This window comes from Fukomys damarensis, unplaced genomic scaffold, assembly GCF_012274545.1.
Source record: "Fukomys damarensis isolate Sample0158 unplaced genomic scaffold, DMR_v1.0_HiC HiC_scaffold_18, whole genome shotgun sequence".
In the NCBI taxonomy this organism is placed as follows: Eukaryota; Metazoa; Chordata; class Mammalia; order Rodentia; family Bathyergidae; genus Fukomys; species Fukomys damarensis.
In genome coordinates this window covers 49695851-49711765 of record NW_022900930.1, presented here as the reverse complement: position 1 = coordinate 49711765, position 15915 = coordinate 49695851, and the positions used below count along the sequence as shown (strand labels likewise).

At 49.6% G+C, this 15915-nt stretch overlaps 1 protein-coding gene across 2 annotated transcripts; it reads right to left on the bottom strand.

Moving 5' to 3' along the window:
- Positions 1-1416: 1416 nt before the first annotated feature.
- Positions 1417-15886, bottom strand: LOC104861372 (L-threonine 3-dehydrogenase, mitochondrial). 2 transcript variants are annotated; one of them, XM_010622769.3, is made up of 10 exons: positions 15669-15886; positions 10185-10393; positions 7984-8026; positions 7369-7439; positions 5851-6000; positions 5567-5739; positions 4686-4776; positions 3296-3565; positions 2595-2780; positions 1417-1606 (listed from the first exon to the last, which is right to left on the bottom strand). In XM_010622769.3, exons 2-9 carry the CDS (start codon positions 10390-10392, stop codon positions 2641-2643), a joined length of 1146 nt encoding a protein of 381 aa, XP_010621071.1. In that variant the 5' UTR covers position 10393; positions 15669-15886; the 3' UTR covers positions 1417-1606; positions 2595-2640. The 2 variants fall into 2 exon arrangements, with proteins under 2 accessions (XP_010621071.1, XP_033621424.1); XM_033765533.1 differs by lacking the exons at positions 10185-10393; positions 15669-15886 and adding an exon at positions 8456-8598.
- Between the last annotated feature and the right edge of the window lie 29 nt (positions 15887-15915).

Genomic DNA, 15915 nt, shown 5'->3' with positions numbered 1-15915 from the left:
TGGATCTGTTGTGACTTCACCTTTTTCATTCCTAATTGGATGGATCTGAGCCTTTTTCTTTCCTTTTTTTGATAAGGTTAGCTAAGGGTTTATCAATTTTATTTATCCTTTCAAAAAAACCATCTCTTTGATTCATTTATTTTTTGTATTGTTTTCTTAGTTTCCATTGCATTGATTTCTGCTCTTATCTTTATAATTTCCTCTCTTGTTTGAGCTTTCGGTTTTTCTTGCTCTTGTTTTTCTAGGAGTCTAAGATTCATCATTAGGTTATTTGATCTTGCTCTGTTTTCCTAGTGTGGGCATTCAGTGCTATGAATTTTCCACATAGAAATGCTTTCATTGTGTCCCATAGATTCCTGCATGTTGTATTGGCATTTTTATTTATTTGTAAAAGTTTTCTGATTTCTTTCTTAATTTCCTGTGTGATTCATTGATTGTTCAGGAGTCTTGTTCAATTTCCATGTGTTTGTGTAGTTCCTATGGTTTCCTGTGCTATTGATCTCCAGCTTGATTGCACTATGATCTGATAATATGTAGGGAATAACTTCGATTCTTTTGCATTTATTCAAATCTGTTCTGTGAGCTAGTATGTGATCTATCTTGGAGAATGACCCATGCACAGCCAAAAAGAATGTATATTCTGATTTTGTGGGGTGGGACACTCTATAAATGTCTATTAAGTCCATGCTTTCAGAAGCTTGGTTCAATTCTAGTATTTCATTGTTGACTTTTGGCCTAGATGATCTATTTGTGAAAGTGGGGTATTTAGATTCCCCACTACAATTGTATTAGTGCTTATTTGGTTTTTCATGTTTCTTAGTATTTCTTTTATATAGTTGGGGACATTAGTATTTGGTGCATATATGTTTATGATTGTCATCTCTTTCTCTTGAATTGCTCCCTTTACAAGGATGTAGTGGCTTTGTCTCTTTTAATGAGTTTTGTTTTGAAATTTACTTTGTCTGTGAATAAGATTGCTACTCCTTGCTTTTTTCTGGGCTCCTGTCGTATGGAGAATTGTTTTCCATCCTTTCACTTTCAGTCTATGGGCTTCTTTTTGCACTAGGTGTGTTTCTTGTATACAACATATTGTTGGATTTTGCTTCTTAATCCATTCTGCCAGTGTATTTCTCTTGATTGGTGAGTTGAGGCCACTGACATTGATGGTTATAACTGATATGTACTGACTTATTATTGTCATGTTATTGGCCTTTTGTTGACTCTTTATTTTTTTGCCTTCTTTTAGTTTCTTGCCTTGCCTATTTGATTTGCTCTTTTGGGCCTCATGGTGTTGTTACCTTCATTGTCTTTTTCTAGGAAGGTCAAGTAGATTTTAAACCCAGTTATGCCTCCAAAAAACTCACGTTGCAACCGAACAGTTCCAAATGCATAACAATTTATTATTACTGACACATAATATAATGCCTTTGAATCCACCGTGGCCATGATCATGTGTGGCCACAGCTGATGGGTGGGGCATGAAGTGCCCCAGGCAGGTGGCTTCGGGAGGTAGCTGAGCATTGATCTGAGAGTCCACACAGCAGTCCGGTCAGAAGGTCTGGGGCAGCTCCTCTGCAGGTGGGCTGGGGCTGAGAACTGAGCCAGACTGAAACAAGAAAGTGCTCTTCAGAACTGGCCTCGACTGTGGGGCCTCCCTGCTGGATTCTCCCACCATCGAAGTCCATCTTAGGGTTGCAGCCCAGAATCACCACAAACAAGCCATCTCCACCTCCTCCATTTCCTCGATACAGCAGAGAGAGCTGGGTGGTGCTGCATGACTATAATCCCAGCTCTCACAAGGCTGAGGCAGGTGGGTCACCATAAATTCAAGGTCAGTGTGGGCTACATCATGAGTTCTAGTCCAGCCTGAACTACACAGGGAGAATCTGCCTCAATACACAAAGAAGCTGGTTGTGGTGGTGCATGCCTATAATCCCAGCACTCAGGAGGCTGAGGCAGGAGGATTGCTGTGAATTTGAGGCCAGCCTGTGTTACATAGTGAGTTCAAGGTCAGTCTGAAATACATAGTGAGACCCTGTCTCAAAAAAAAAGCAAAAACAAAGAAAGATGATAGAGATGTACAAGAGAAGTGATAATTTTTGAAGCATTAAACTCTCATGAACATGCTGAATATAGGACTAATGTATTCAAACGTGTTTTATGTTCTGAGGGGACAGTAAAGAATACTGCACACATATGTCCGAGACCTTAAAATGTAACCTTTGCTTTTGTTTTTTGGTACTGGGGATCAAACGCAGGACCTTACGCTTGCAAGGGAGGCACAGTGCCACTGAGCTAAATCCCCGGGCCCAAAAATGTAACCTCTGGTCTGTGGTCAAGAGAATAGGGAGTCGGGGTGAAATTTAAATTAAGTACATACGTAGCATACTTTTAGCTCTCCAGAAGTGGTCACTCATCACGATTATGCCCTAGGTCTTCCCTCCACAGCATGGATGTTTAGATCAGGTCAGGCACACGTGTGTGAAGTCCTCCCACCAAACCCAGTGTTTTGAAAACCCTCAAACTAACATCACCCTCCACCCAGGCTGATCTGTCATCCCGTTCCACGGAACGTAAGCTCCCTGGGTCCTGACCGTTGTCCTGGCCCCGCAGGACCTGGGAGCGGCTCCTCTGACGCCTTCAGTTGGCTTGGGCAACTCTGGTGTCACAGCCGTGCAAGTTCAGCATCGTTGTTACCAACTCCGGAAGATCAAAGTCGTGCTTCCACCCCCAGTCCTTCCGTGCCGTGCTGTCGTCCAAGCTCATGGGCCAGCTGTCGGCTGCAGAGAGACAAAGGTGGCTCGGTTATGCAGGCTCTGCAGTGGCAAAAGGTCCAGGGCATTTCATTCGCCTGTTGATGGTAGATGGTGTGTGAAAGGACAGCCCTTTAGAGAGGGGCAGAATGACCGTGTCCACAGTCACCTCCTCACGGGACCAGACTAGGTCACGATTGCTGTCAGAGGCTGTGACCTTCACCCCGCAAACCTCAAACCATTTTGAAGGTCGGCACCTCCCACCCAAAAGGGCACAAAGCAGCAGTTGCAGTACAGGAAAACCCAAGGCTGGGTTTTTTGCTTTTAAACTGCTAAACGGTGCAGTGCTCTGATCTGCTTATTTAGAACAGAATCATTTCACCTACTGGACTCTGTTACCCCAGGCCCAGCATCTGCTCACCAGCTCAATGACAGCCAATCCTGTGCTGTGCACGTTCCCAGCTCTGGGTGCATCCCAGATGGGGCTGGCAGGGAACAGGGAGGCTCTGTCTGGGCTTGGGGGTGCCAGCCGTGGCACTCACCTATGGCCTGCCTGACGGGGTCCACGCAGTATGTGATGCGGAACTCGGGCACGTGCTTGGCAATCTCCTGGGCCAGCGCCTCGGGGGTGAAGCTCATGGCGGTGACATTGTAGGTCCGCATGGACAAGGACTCGGCCGGGGCCTCCATGACCTCCAGGGTGGCCCGGAGACAGTCATCCACATACATCATTGGAAGCCTGGTGCTGGGTCTCAGGTTGCACTCAAACTTGCCGGTCTTCACAGCGTCGTGGAAAATCTGGATGGCGTAGTCTGGAAGAGAATTCTGATTGGGTTCCTTGCCACAGAGTGAAGGAGCACTGGGGTGGAGGCAGTGGCCCTCAGATGTCTTAATCTTGACCTAAAACTGCAAGTTAGATCCACGCTGTCTTACATGAGTAACCAAGACTTTAAAAAAGCATTACTGGGGCCGGGGATTTAGCTCAGTGGTTCTGCCATCTGCCTCACAAGCACAAGGTCCCGTGTTCAATCCCTGGTACCAAAAAAGCCCCCCAAAACAAGACAAAAAATAGTAAAATAAAAAAGCACTACTACATTCCAGAGTGATGATCACAAACCTGTGTTTATATGTATATATATTTATATGTATGATGATAGGGGAAAGGAAGCGCCGAGCACAGCCTGCCTGCCCTTCGCACATCGCAGTGCCCGCTTGGGGGTCACAGCTGGTGTCCGCTCCTGCTGCTGCCGCCTGCCCCGCTGTCTCTGGCCCACAGCCTTGGGGACCCCCATGGTGCTCTTATGAAGGGAAGAGGGGAAATGGCCAGTGATGTCTCTGTCCCGCTAGGAAACTGGCCGTCACCTCAACCCACGAAAGAGGCAAGGATGACCTGAGCCACACTTGGGCAAACCCAGTATGAAGGTAAAAGTTTCAAAAGTGACAGAAACCAAAGACTCTTTAAAATCCCTCAGACTCTGCCGAGCGTCTTTGCTACTGCATCTCAGGACCACTGAGAGGGGAAGGATCTGGTGTGAAGGCCGCGGAGTACAAAGCAGCTGAGTGTGAAGTGAAGGAGCCGCTGCCGGAGCTGCCCCAGACACTCGGCGCACAGTTCCCTTCCAGAGCGTTCTCTCTGGATCACGACACAAGGCTACATTCAAAGAAAGAGGCTACGCGCGTGGGGTCTTCCTGTGTTTTCACATGGAGTATTGTGTTTGACTCCAGTACGATAGTGGCCGATGGACAACAGCAGCGTGCGCCTCTGAATGTGGGCAAGTGACGGGGTGCAAGGCGCATCTAGATTCCCACTAGGAGAGGGCACAGGAACGTGGATGGCACTCAGGAGATGGCAGATCCACCCGTCTGGAAGTAGCCTCCAGGGACAGGGCGGGAGCCTGCGTTACAGGCACCAGAACCACAGACGAGGCTCACCTGTTGTTCCTCCCCCAGGCTGGGAGTCGGCGGAAATGACTCCGGGGTATCTCAGGCATCGGAAATCGAGTCCATACCGGTGACAGTAATACTAGGAAAACAAGAACACTTACTCAAAAAAAATAACCTTAAATCTGATGGAACAAACAAAGAAATAACAGCTTTCTTCTGAAATACCATCCCCCTGCCCCTGTGGGGGAATACTGGGGGTTGGACCCAGGGCCTTTGCACTGAGCTATATCCTCAGCCCTCTTTTTCTTTTTTGCTAGCTCCAACTTGGGATCCTCCTGCCTCAGCCTCCCAGAGTGCTGGACTGAAGGGATGTGCCATCACACCCAGCTCCTGAACTATCCTGCTGATAGTTACATTAAAATTCTCCTACAGAAAGGAAAATTTCAGACTTTCCACTAGTCTTTACTTTAATGACAAGTCTTTAATCTTGAAAAAATTCACCATCTTGGTTATACACTGACATTGCAAAGAGTAAATCCCAGCAGGGATCTACAACCTCTCCCTGTCCTGAGCTCTGCACCACAGAGGGGCGGGGAAGACAGACATCAGAGAGCAGCGCCTGAGACAGGTCACCGACCAAACCGCAGAGTTAATTACGCACAGAGTGGTGTAAAACAATGCAAAACCAACCCAAAAAGGTGTGTGAGGTTTTCCATAGAACGCTGTAAAGTCACCACGAGTAACAACTAATACCGGGAACCTGAGAAAACCGCCATTCAGAGGGGACGAGCAGCAACTGAAGGACGGGACCAGCACCGACCACTGAGCAAGCACAGTAAGGTAAGGAAGCAGCCCTGGAGGCCGGGATGGAGCAGCGGAGACCTGCACGGCCCTGGGAATCATCCGGCAAGCCTGTGAGTGACACTCACCTCCCCCATGAGCTCCGCGTGGACCTTGGACACCCCATAGATGGTCCTGGGTCTCTGGATGCTGAGGTCAGGGGTTCGGTTCCGGGGAGAGGTCGGCCCAAAAGCCCCAATCGTGCTGGGAACAAACAGTCGCAGTCTGTGTTCCGCAGCGATGTCCAGAACGTTGTGCAACCCTGAAAGGGACCCAGAGATGCTCTCACGCTGGGAGGAGGAATCTCTTCCCACTCACAGCGGGGAAAACCGATCTGGTGGGGCTGGGCCCTGAGCCCGACCCCGACCCTCACCGGCGATGTTCACGGCTCTGGCCAGGGACACGTTCGCCTCGCCCACGGCGCTAAGCAGAGCGCTGTAGTGGAGCAGCCAAGTGACGCGGTTGTTCACCACGACCTCCCGGAGGTTCTGGCGGTCCAAGATGTCAGCGAACACAAATGGGCCTGGGAGGAAGACAGAGTGGAACCGCAGAAGCCAACAGGCTGGGGCCACAGAGCTAAACGGACACGGTCCCCCTGGGAATCGCAGGCCACGGCCACCCTACAGGACCGTGCTGGGGCCGTGAGGGGCTCACCCTCTCGGGGCCTGGGAAGGCTGTGTTTCACTGATGAGGAGATGAGGCGCAAGAGAAGTTAAGCAAGTGGCCCGGATCAAACAGCACAGGCACAGCAGAAGAGGGGCCGGCTGCCACGGCTTGCTGATGCAAAGGTGCACAGATGAAAGGAACAGAGGCGGAGTTTTGTGAAAACCCACCTTGGCGTGTAAGCAGCACAGAGTGCGAGATCCTCATGCTGAACTACAACAGAGAGAGCCAGTGGTGTTCAAGGCCAACTTCCCCACCTTGGGCAAGTCATTACCCTCCTTCAGGGCAAGCAGCAAAGGGCTGGCCCCAAACTGGAAGGTCCCAGAGACACTGTAACACTTTCTCAGGGCCAGGGCCTTCCCACGGCTCATTTTAAAAATTTATTATTTTGAGACAGCATCTGGATAAGTTGCTAGTTGCCAGGCTGAGTTCAAACTTGTGATCTTCTTGTCTCAGTCTCCCAGTGCTGGGATTATAAATGTGTTTCACCACACCCAATTTAAAGATGTTTTTCCAAAAAAAAAAAAAAAGAAAGGTCTGTAATCCCAGCACTCGGAAGGCTGAGGCAGGAGGATCATTGTGAGTTTGAGACCAACCTGAGCTACATAGTGAGTTCCAGGTCAGTCTCAACTACATAGTGAGACCCTGTCTCAAAACAACAACAACAACAACAACAAAAGATATTTTTGAATAACAACAACAACAAAAGATACTTTTGAGAGGACCGGGGATTTGGCTCAGTGGTTCCAAGCCTGCCTTGCCAATGCAAGGTCTTGTGTTCGATTCCTGGAACACACAAAAATGTTTTTGAGGCAGTAGAAAGCTTCACTCAGGGAGTCAGATTTGTGTGTGTGCACAGTAGCTTAAAATCAATTTATTTTACATTGCAACACCATGATTAATTTCTCCAAGTTTTAAAAATTCCTTTCCACATCACAGAAATTGATTTTTATGTTCTCTCCAAGCCGTAACTAAAAACTCAAGAAAGAGAAACCAAAGATTTTATTAAAGATATTATTCCAAATTTACTTTCAAGTTCCAAATAGCTCTCCTCTTTTCGTATCACCTGAACAGCAGCAGCATTAAAAAACAGAAAATACACTGTACAGTAACTTCTGTTTTCATGCCTGGTTCTGAGCCATCACACACACAGATTCCACGGGCTGCATCTTTAACTGTGCTTTGAGAATTAAGAATAAACCAACATTAAGGCGTACGGACCACTCACCACTACAGAAGACGTGGCTGGGGGGTTTCTTTATGTCCGACAAAATCACATTGTCCTTCCCGAATCGCTTCCTAAAGGCAAAGCCAGAACACGCAAGTTGGCGACACTGAGGGGCAACAGGTTCTATGAAAATGACCCATTCAATAGAAGCGGTGACTTGCAGTCAGCCTCCAAGTCCCCCTTCCGCTTCACCCAGGCACCCTGCCCCTTAGCACCCTGGACTGCGAGCCCTGCCCTCAGGCCTCCCCTCCCCGAACCCTCACCTTCTATTTCTATTCTGTCACCAATTTCTCCCAGAATCGCAAGTTTTCCTCTCTCCCCTGGCTATTTCATCCCACTCCCTCCAAAGCCCACACGGTTCGCATCTTTTTGCCCCGTACAACTACAAGTCAAGGGTCCACCGGGGCCAGGGCCAGAGTCTCACTTTGCCTAAGTTACGGCAAGAAGTGAGGGCACAGGGCCCCGGCAGACAAAACAAAATGTGTTTAACAGCCAGTGAGATGCGATATCTTAAAAGTGACCAGGGGTGGGAGGAGAAAGATGCTTTGACACAATGCCAGAGTGAGCTCCAGACTTAGAACTCAGATTTTCAATTTCAAGCTTGTAAGTTCTTACCGCAAAAGGTTAGCCAGGCCCATTCCCAGCTGGCCGAGACCCCCTAGAGGAAGAGGAAAAACAGTGAAATTTTAATGCAGATCTAACCAGCTCAATCACTGCCAGAACGTAAGTAAAGATAGGAGCTTGGATGGGGCCCTGGTCTGGCCGTTGCTCTTCTCAGCAAACAGCGCTGCAATGGGAGCACAGACTGCCCCCCGCCCAGCTAGGACAGAGACCCCTGGGTGACAGACGCCCTCCAGCATGAGGGCGCCTGGGCAGGGGCTGAGGGGAAGCAAGGGCACGAGAATAAAAAAGTCACCGACGCTAGGCCATGCAGAACTCAGCCCTGGCCCTCACTACGGGACGGGTGCAGAAACTCATCTGCTGGTGCCAGAAACGTTCAGCACCAAACACAAATGGTTTTGGAGCAGGCGAGAAACACAAGGTAGGCAGAAAGGAGACAAGGAAATGGCAGCTAAAACATTTGTACTTGTAAGAAGACTGCAACTTCTGGATCCGGTCAAAGTCACCCCAGGTGACCCTTTATCAGCTTCCCTCGGTTAGGTTTGACCTCCTTTCCCTGCAGTCCCAGCACACCCAAACGCCTCAGGAACACGGACAGTGCCTGGGCCGCTTCTCAGAGAAAGTACAGAGCAGGAACCTGATCCTAAGATAAAGGAACAGGCTGAGAGAATCCAAGAATGTTTAAATCACCTATCTTAGAAAAAAAAAAAATCAGGCTCACACCTATAAAACAGGCCAGGACCCTTCTTGGGCAGGGGTCTGCTTTTCCTGGGGTTTCCACCCACTCAAGAATAGCATAAATGCCCTCTATTTCTCTGAGTGCAGAGCTCTGAGTTTCTGCCTAAGAAAGTCTTTCCCCAGTGGGCCTCTCACTGAGGCATCCTGAACATTCTTTTTCCTCAAAGGAGTCAGCAGGGCCATCAAACCTACTAAACCTACTGTACCAGCAGGGTAGGTTAGGTTCCTTCTCCCAGCTTCCTGAGCCTCCCGGGTTCTGTGTAATGCCAGTGTGGCAGAGCCCTCTGGAGGGACCACCCAGAACCCACCTCCATCTGCACTGGGCACTGGGCTGGGATTCAAGGGCACAGAGGAGAGAAAGAGCAGGAAGTCATTCAAGGAAAGGGTAGAGTTTGCAGGGAGTGAGAAGCCACCGACAAAGTCCAAGAGGGCTGGCACAGCTCCCAAAGACAGAGGCCTAAAGATGCCCCCGAGAGCAATGGGAAAGCCAGGGGCACGAGCACATCCAGGGCAGGACCGAGACTCATGTGCAGGAATTCCAGGGGCATCGCTTCTTGGCCTTTTGGCTAAAGTCAAGTGTAGGATTTCCAGGGGCATCTGTGCCCAAGGGACTGGAACCCTAGGTGTCCTGGGGGTGCCCTCGTGGAGGTGGAAGGAGTGAGGACAGCGAGGCAAAGCCAAAGAAGAAAACCAGGCAGAGCAGGAGGAGATGGAACACATCTACCGGTGCGCAGCGGCTGGCACAGCAGGAGGTGCCCTGCAAACGACGTGGCAGGACCTGCAGGAGCAGGCAGGGGCCACCTGAGCAGAGGACGGGCGACGCCGGGCCCCAGGTGACGCTCTATTCCCAACATAACATGCAGCACCGGCAGTGTGGGACCAGTCACTCCGACTCAGCGGGGCCGTCGGAACAGAAAGCTGCATGTGGGTCTGATTCCTGCGCCCTCTTCTCTCCCTTAGCCTCTGCTCCCTGCCAGTCCTTACGTGAGTGGTTTGGCCCTGAATTCCCAGGTCCTTCCAGACAACAGTAAAAATCTTATCAGGAAACACAAAAATCTTGTGCCAGCAACAGTAGTGTGGGCAGATTTAGACTCTGCGCTGCTCTAGAGAAAGCCGAGGGCAGGGGAGCCTGTGCGAATGAATAAAGATGCGTCCCAAAGATTCTTTTTCTCCAGAGGAGTCAGCAGCTCCAGTAAACACGAGGGAGTCGGAAGGCCTTGAGCTGAGGGCCTTTTCACAACCACAGCCTGGAAGTCATCCAGCCTGGCCTGCTCTGGCTCTTTACCTGCTTCGGGACAGGTGGCCTGGGGAGAGGTTGTAGCACGTCACGTGTTCAAAGCCACAGTTAATACAAGGAAAGTGGCCCTTGTAGCACGTCACGTGTTCAAAGCCACAGTTAATACAAGGAAAGTGGCCCTCAGGCCACACATGGGAAAGAAGGGGTCAGGAGAATGCACCTGTAATCAAGACCCGGGGAGGGCCAGTTTCCAAGGGAGAGGCAGAGTGCAAATGGGCATCTGCTGGGGTCTGCACAGGGGAGCTGCTGAGAGATCGGGCTGGCAGGACAGGTGGCAGGATGGCGGCCTGGCTGCTGCAGGTCAGGGTCCGCGCCGGGCCACCCACAATGCGCCACAGCATCTTGACCGGCATCTGCTTCCAAAACATCCTGGAAAAAAAGGGGGCAGAGTTAGCCAGGTAACCCTGCTCCCCCAGCTCCTGAAAACGACCTCTCTCACTGACATTAACACTATCGTTGTCAGGTGGATAGGAAGCTGGTCCTTGCCTGCTGCGGCTGGCCCGTGATAAAGGGATGAACTGTTCCTCACACGCAAAAGACCAAACAGATTCGAATCAGATCTGCACAGTGCTGACACCAACAGGCATCTGAGGCAATGGGGCTGCTGCACAGAGCTAGGCAGGCAGGTGGACATCAGCAGGCCCGAGGGACAGATGGGGGCGTGAAAGGTGGGTGTAGCAGTACATACTCGTAATCCCAGCACTCAGGAGGCTGAGGCAGGTGGATTGCCAAGAGTTCCAAGGTCAGCCTGGGCTACATACTGAGACCCAGTCTCAAACACGCTTCCCCCGCAAACAAAAAAAGAGACAGACTTCAGTGTAAAACACATTTGTGATCATTTGCGCCCTATCATTAGGTCTCAGACCCAAATTGACTCTACAGGGCACAGTGACATCTTAGGGTCATACGTCACACACTTCCTCCTGACACCAAACTCCAGAGAAAGGCATCTGCATTCCTGGCTGCCCTGTCCCATAGCCCAGTGGTAGCAGGAAAGGAGCTGTTCCTCAAAGGCCCTCCTGCTTTGGGCAAGGACCCGATTTAAATGAAGAATTTATCTTCTCAAATGTTCTTTCTTAAGTTCCTTACTGGTTAAAGCCCCCAAGGAACCATCTAAAAGGACCCAAAGACATTTTTCAATCCCAAAGAAACTTCTATGGAAAAGGTTGATAAGCATCATAATCACCCTTCCTCTCTGAATCCTGGGGGTAATTTTGTGTGCATTAAAATGTATTCAAATCCATTCAGGGAAAATGCCTTTGAAGGCAAAACACTTTGTTCATCTACTTTACAATAAATTCTACCTATCTCCTCATGGGTCATGTGTCTCAAATGAATTCTTTGATCATGCGTGCGAAGAACCAAGGATCAGGAAGTAAAGTTAGATTCCCCCAGTTCATCAGGACCCAGCTTCTGGGCACCTGAACACCAGCCTGGAAAAAGCTCTCCATCCCGAACACAGCCACTCTCAACTTGTCCACATGCCACCCGAGGGCCTAAACAGGTCTCCGACTAAATAACCCCGCTCTGGAAATCCCTGCTAACACTCGGTTGTTGTCTTTGAATGGACCAGACTAGAAGAGAAGATGGTCAAGAGAAAATATCCTCAGCAATATTTAGTAAATTGTACAGAATTCTTGTTATACTGCTATCTCCCTTGAAAGGATCACTTAGAAAAGCCACTTTCTCCTGGCCTCCAAAGTCACAGTGCCTGTTGGATCCTGGCAGCTCCATTTTCTCAAACTCCAGTTGCTCCTGCCTTTAAGCCTGGCCTCTAGGTCACTGGGCTTGGAAGCCCACCTTCCCCACTCTGTCCCCAACACCCGGACAAGCAGGCAAAGCAACCCACAGCCAGGGGCTCCCCCAGACAGGTACAGCACATGGCACTATGACCTGTAGGTGCCATTATGTCCCCTCCCTGAGAGGGTCAGAGAGCCTTCAGGGTCCCCTCTGTACTACCCCTCAAACAGGTAAGGAATGGGATCAAATCCCAGGTGTCTTCTACTTTGCAGTGCGGAGGGAGAAAAGCAAACAAGTCACAGCTTGACACATTTCCAGTAAAACCCAACTTAACTTAGTACCTTGAGCAGATTTACAATGGTTACAATCAGAGCAGCAGACACTTTCCTGTAATCCCAGCTCACGGCCAGGTCACAGTAATTGAAAATAAAAACCTTGGTTCTGAAACACGCTTTCACACTCTTAGGAGCCACAGATTTTAGGAGGACACAGAAATAAGGCAGGTGGAGCTCCAGCAGCTTTGGTGGGGGGGTCCTCAGCTCTGCAAAGCACCTGCGGTCCTTCATCCCAGCTAACTCCTGCATGCGCAGTAGAAATTGCCTTTCCTATCCTAAGTAGACCTTGGGCTCCCTGGCTGGGCCAGCACCGTGAGGGAGGTATCCCAGGAAAGGCCCCTCACAGGACTACTTGGGAGCACCCTTCCCGGAGCAATGGACAGCACACACAGCAGTGGCCCAGGGACATCAGCACCATCTGTAAGTGAATCTATCATCTTCCCACAAGGATGAAATTGGACCCGCAGCCTCACTGTTGTAGTCAGGGTTTGCAAAGGAGTCGATTCAACATAGGACACATAGATTTATAGGAAATCTTATAATATTCACCCCACAAATCAAATGCAGAAGAGTGCAAGAGATCTGTCCTCGCACTAGAGACCCAAAGAATTCAGCTGAGGGCCCGCAATGCAAGACCGCATCAAGGATCTGCATCAAGGATCTGCACCGGGGACCCACAGGCCGGTGGTGGAAGCCAGCAAAGTCTGAGCTGGCAGATGGAAGGATCCATGCCAGAAGGGCTGGGAAGCTGCACTGGAGCCAGGAAGCCACGCTCAAGGTGAGGACTTGAAGGCTGGCTCTCCATCCCCAGAGACAGCGACACTGAGCTCCTCCGACAAGGCTCAGGGAAAACCAACCACAACAGTTTCTCCTGGGAAATTGGCAGCCTGTATCTCCCCTTTCTACTCTTTTAGCCAGCCGTTGGCAGCGATCCTCAGGTGGATCTTCCACACCCAGAACTACGCGGACTCAGTTCAGCTGGGCGTTCCCACTCCAGCTGACCATTACTTAATTCACCACATTCATGACCCGTCTCCACTGTTAACGAGGCCAGTTTTCAAAGTTTTACTTTCAAGGCTCCTTTACACTTAAAAGTTGAGGGCTACAAATTTATATTGACTGTATAGAAAGTCAGAAGCAAGAGCTGAGGCTGTGGCTCAAGTAACAGAGCACTTGCTTAGCAGGCACAAGGCCCTGGGTTCAACCCCAAGCACAAGAGGAGGGAAGCGGGGGAGAAGGAGTAGGGAAGGAGGGAGAGTAGAGGGGAAGAGGAAAGAAGACTAAAAACCAATACGTGTAACATTTTTATTAATTCATTTAATAATAAATGTTAGCATTTAACAAAACTTTGATATCTATCTCAGTAGAAGACACCCAAATTCTCAGATCTGCTTGTGCACTCAATCTGTTGCTTTGATTGAAGTATGAAAATCCAAACTCACAGGGTAAAGTACTGGGAAAAGAGAATGGTATTTTTCTCAGTCTTTTCAGATAATGCCTCTGGCAAAACTCAAAGGTTAACTAGCTTTTAACCTTTCCTTAAAGGTTACAGTGTGTATCTGAACCCGGTCAATAAACCTTCTGTACCTTACTACATTAAAAACTTTCAGTCCGTCTAATGCCGACAATTAGCCCTGCATGATTTTGAAACTCCTCAACTGGACTTTTCAAACACATGGCTTCAGAGAGTTACGCATGTCTTTCAAGTAAATGCTAACACGCTTCACTGTAAACATCAGAAAGCCGTGCTGCTAGGGTCACCTCTGACCTCAAGAGGAAACCCGAGTTTTGAGGAGCTGTCAAGCTCACAGTGGGGACACCACGGGCAGCAGCTGCAGTGACAAGCTCGCTTTGTTCACTTTTCAGACTCCTTGGCAACGGGACAGACCCCCACAGGGGCACAAGCAAAGCAGAGACTACTTCCATTTGTAAGGCAAAAAACTCACTTCCACTGACTCACTAGCTTCCTAAATCCCTGCAAGTTACAGCATCGCTTCAAAGTAGCAGTACGATTTCCTTCAGAGCTCTTCCCTCCAAACAAGGCTTTCCTGTGTGTTTTTCCAGCCCATGCAATCCGATAACGCATCCTTTTTGGTGTTTCAATACCTGACTCATCCCTAGTCTGAAAAGCTGTAACAAAAAACTGGGGCTTTTTAAAAGAGCTGTGTACAGGAGGTGAGCCATTGAAGTTGTTCTCCCTCAGAGAACTCTGAGTAACCGGACTCAAAACGATGGTTCGGGCACTGTGGTGTGAGTCCAAAGGGGTCTGTGACAGGATACTCAGAAGACATTATTAGCAGCAGTAAAGTTGAGGGATGCTTTCTGAATTTTTAATTTAGTTTTGCCTCTTCCTTTGGAGTAAACTCCTCCCCTCCATGAGTCAAGAACCATGAGGACACTCATCTCACCTTATCCTGCATTTCTAGACACAAATGAGGTAAAAACTCAGTTCTAATATCCCTGTCACCGATAACCTATGCCTAAGAATAAAATATATAAATTAGCAGTATCTTTTCATCCTAGATTAAATTCAAGAATAACTTTGTACCACTTAAAATTTTTTAAAGTTTCAAATTAAGACCACAAAATAACTAGGACTTGGGAGGCTGAGGTAGGAGGATGAATGAAAGTTTGAGGCCAGCCAGGGCTACATAGTGAGTTCAGGGCCAGCCTGAACTGCAAAGTGAGACCCTGCCTCAAAAACAAACAAACAAACACAACCGACCACAAAATACACTTAAGTGTTGCTTTTCCATAGAGACCCGGGAAAACTCAGGAATTGAAAGTCAGAGTTTACGAGCAGGTTTAGGCGAAGATCACTAGAACAGGATGTACAGTAGAAGCACTAAAAACAAACTGATTTCATCTCTGAAAATGCACATTATCCACACCCCAAGCCTGCTCCCCTAGAAGATTCTGGGAACAAGAATACACAGGTCATCAGCCATCGGAGGAAAAGTGCAAGTCATGTAGTGTCTCGTTACAGAAAAGGCAAACATCTTACTGTTCGCCCTAAAACTTTCTCTACAAAAGCTCCCAAGGACCCGCAGGGCTCCCCACATCACACTGTGAGGACATCCGGTCTAACGCAGAACCTGTTCTTCCAGGCTAGCAACCAAACTTATGCAGAGAAACTATCAAAGGTCCTCGGACCCTCCTTAAAGATCAAAGAGCCTTCTTTCTCTGTCAAGCACCCGGTTAATTGCAAAGATCAAAGAGAACCGGGTCAAAAGAGGCGCTCCAAGATAATGGAACAAGTTCCCCACCCAGGCTCCTCCGGAGGTCCTGACACCAGCGCTTGCAACAGGAAATGGAGCAGGACCCCAGGAAGCCCGGGCATCAGGGCGACAGACTCAGAGCTCAGCTGGATGGGATGACTCGCACAGTAACTAGAAATCCGCCCCAGAACCCCGGCCCGCCGCAGTTCTCCGGCCGTGCTCGTCCGTCCTCGCTGCCAGCCCCTCGGAAAGGCCTGCTTCACTGGGTAGGTGACAGCTTCCGGACCCCGGTGGCCCTCCCCCGACCGGTACCGATGACCACACCGCCTTCCTTCCTTTGGGTCCTCTCACCTCGATGTGACTTTTCCAGGGGAGAAATCACCTTTGCGGGCCACACTGGCCAAGGGGTCTCTCGCACCTCTAAAGCCTCTGGTTCCATAGAGCGTCCTCTGAACAGGAGAGACTGGAGGAGAAATCCGGTCTCTGGGACAGCTGAGCCCGGAACTCCTGTTTAACCCTCTCCGCCAACCCTGAAGCGGGGACCCCCCCCCCAAACCGGCCCGCTGGGGGAGAGCTGGGGTCCAGCGTCCCAAATCCT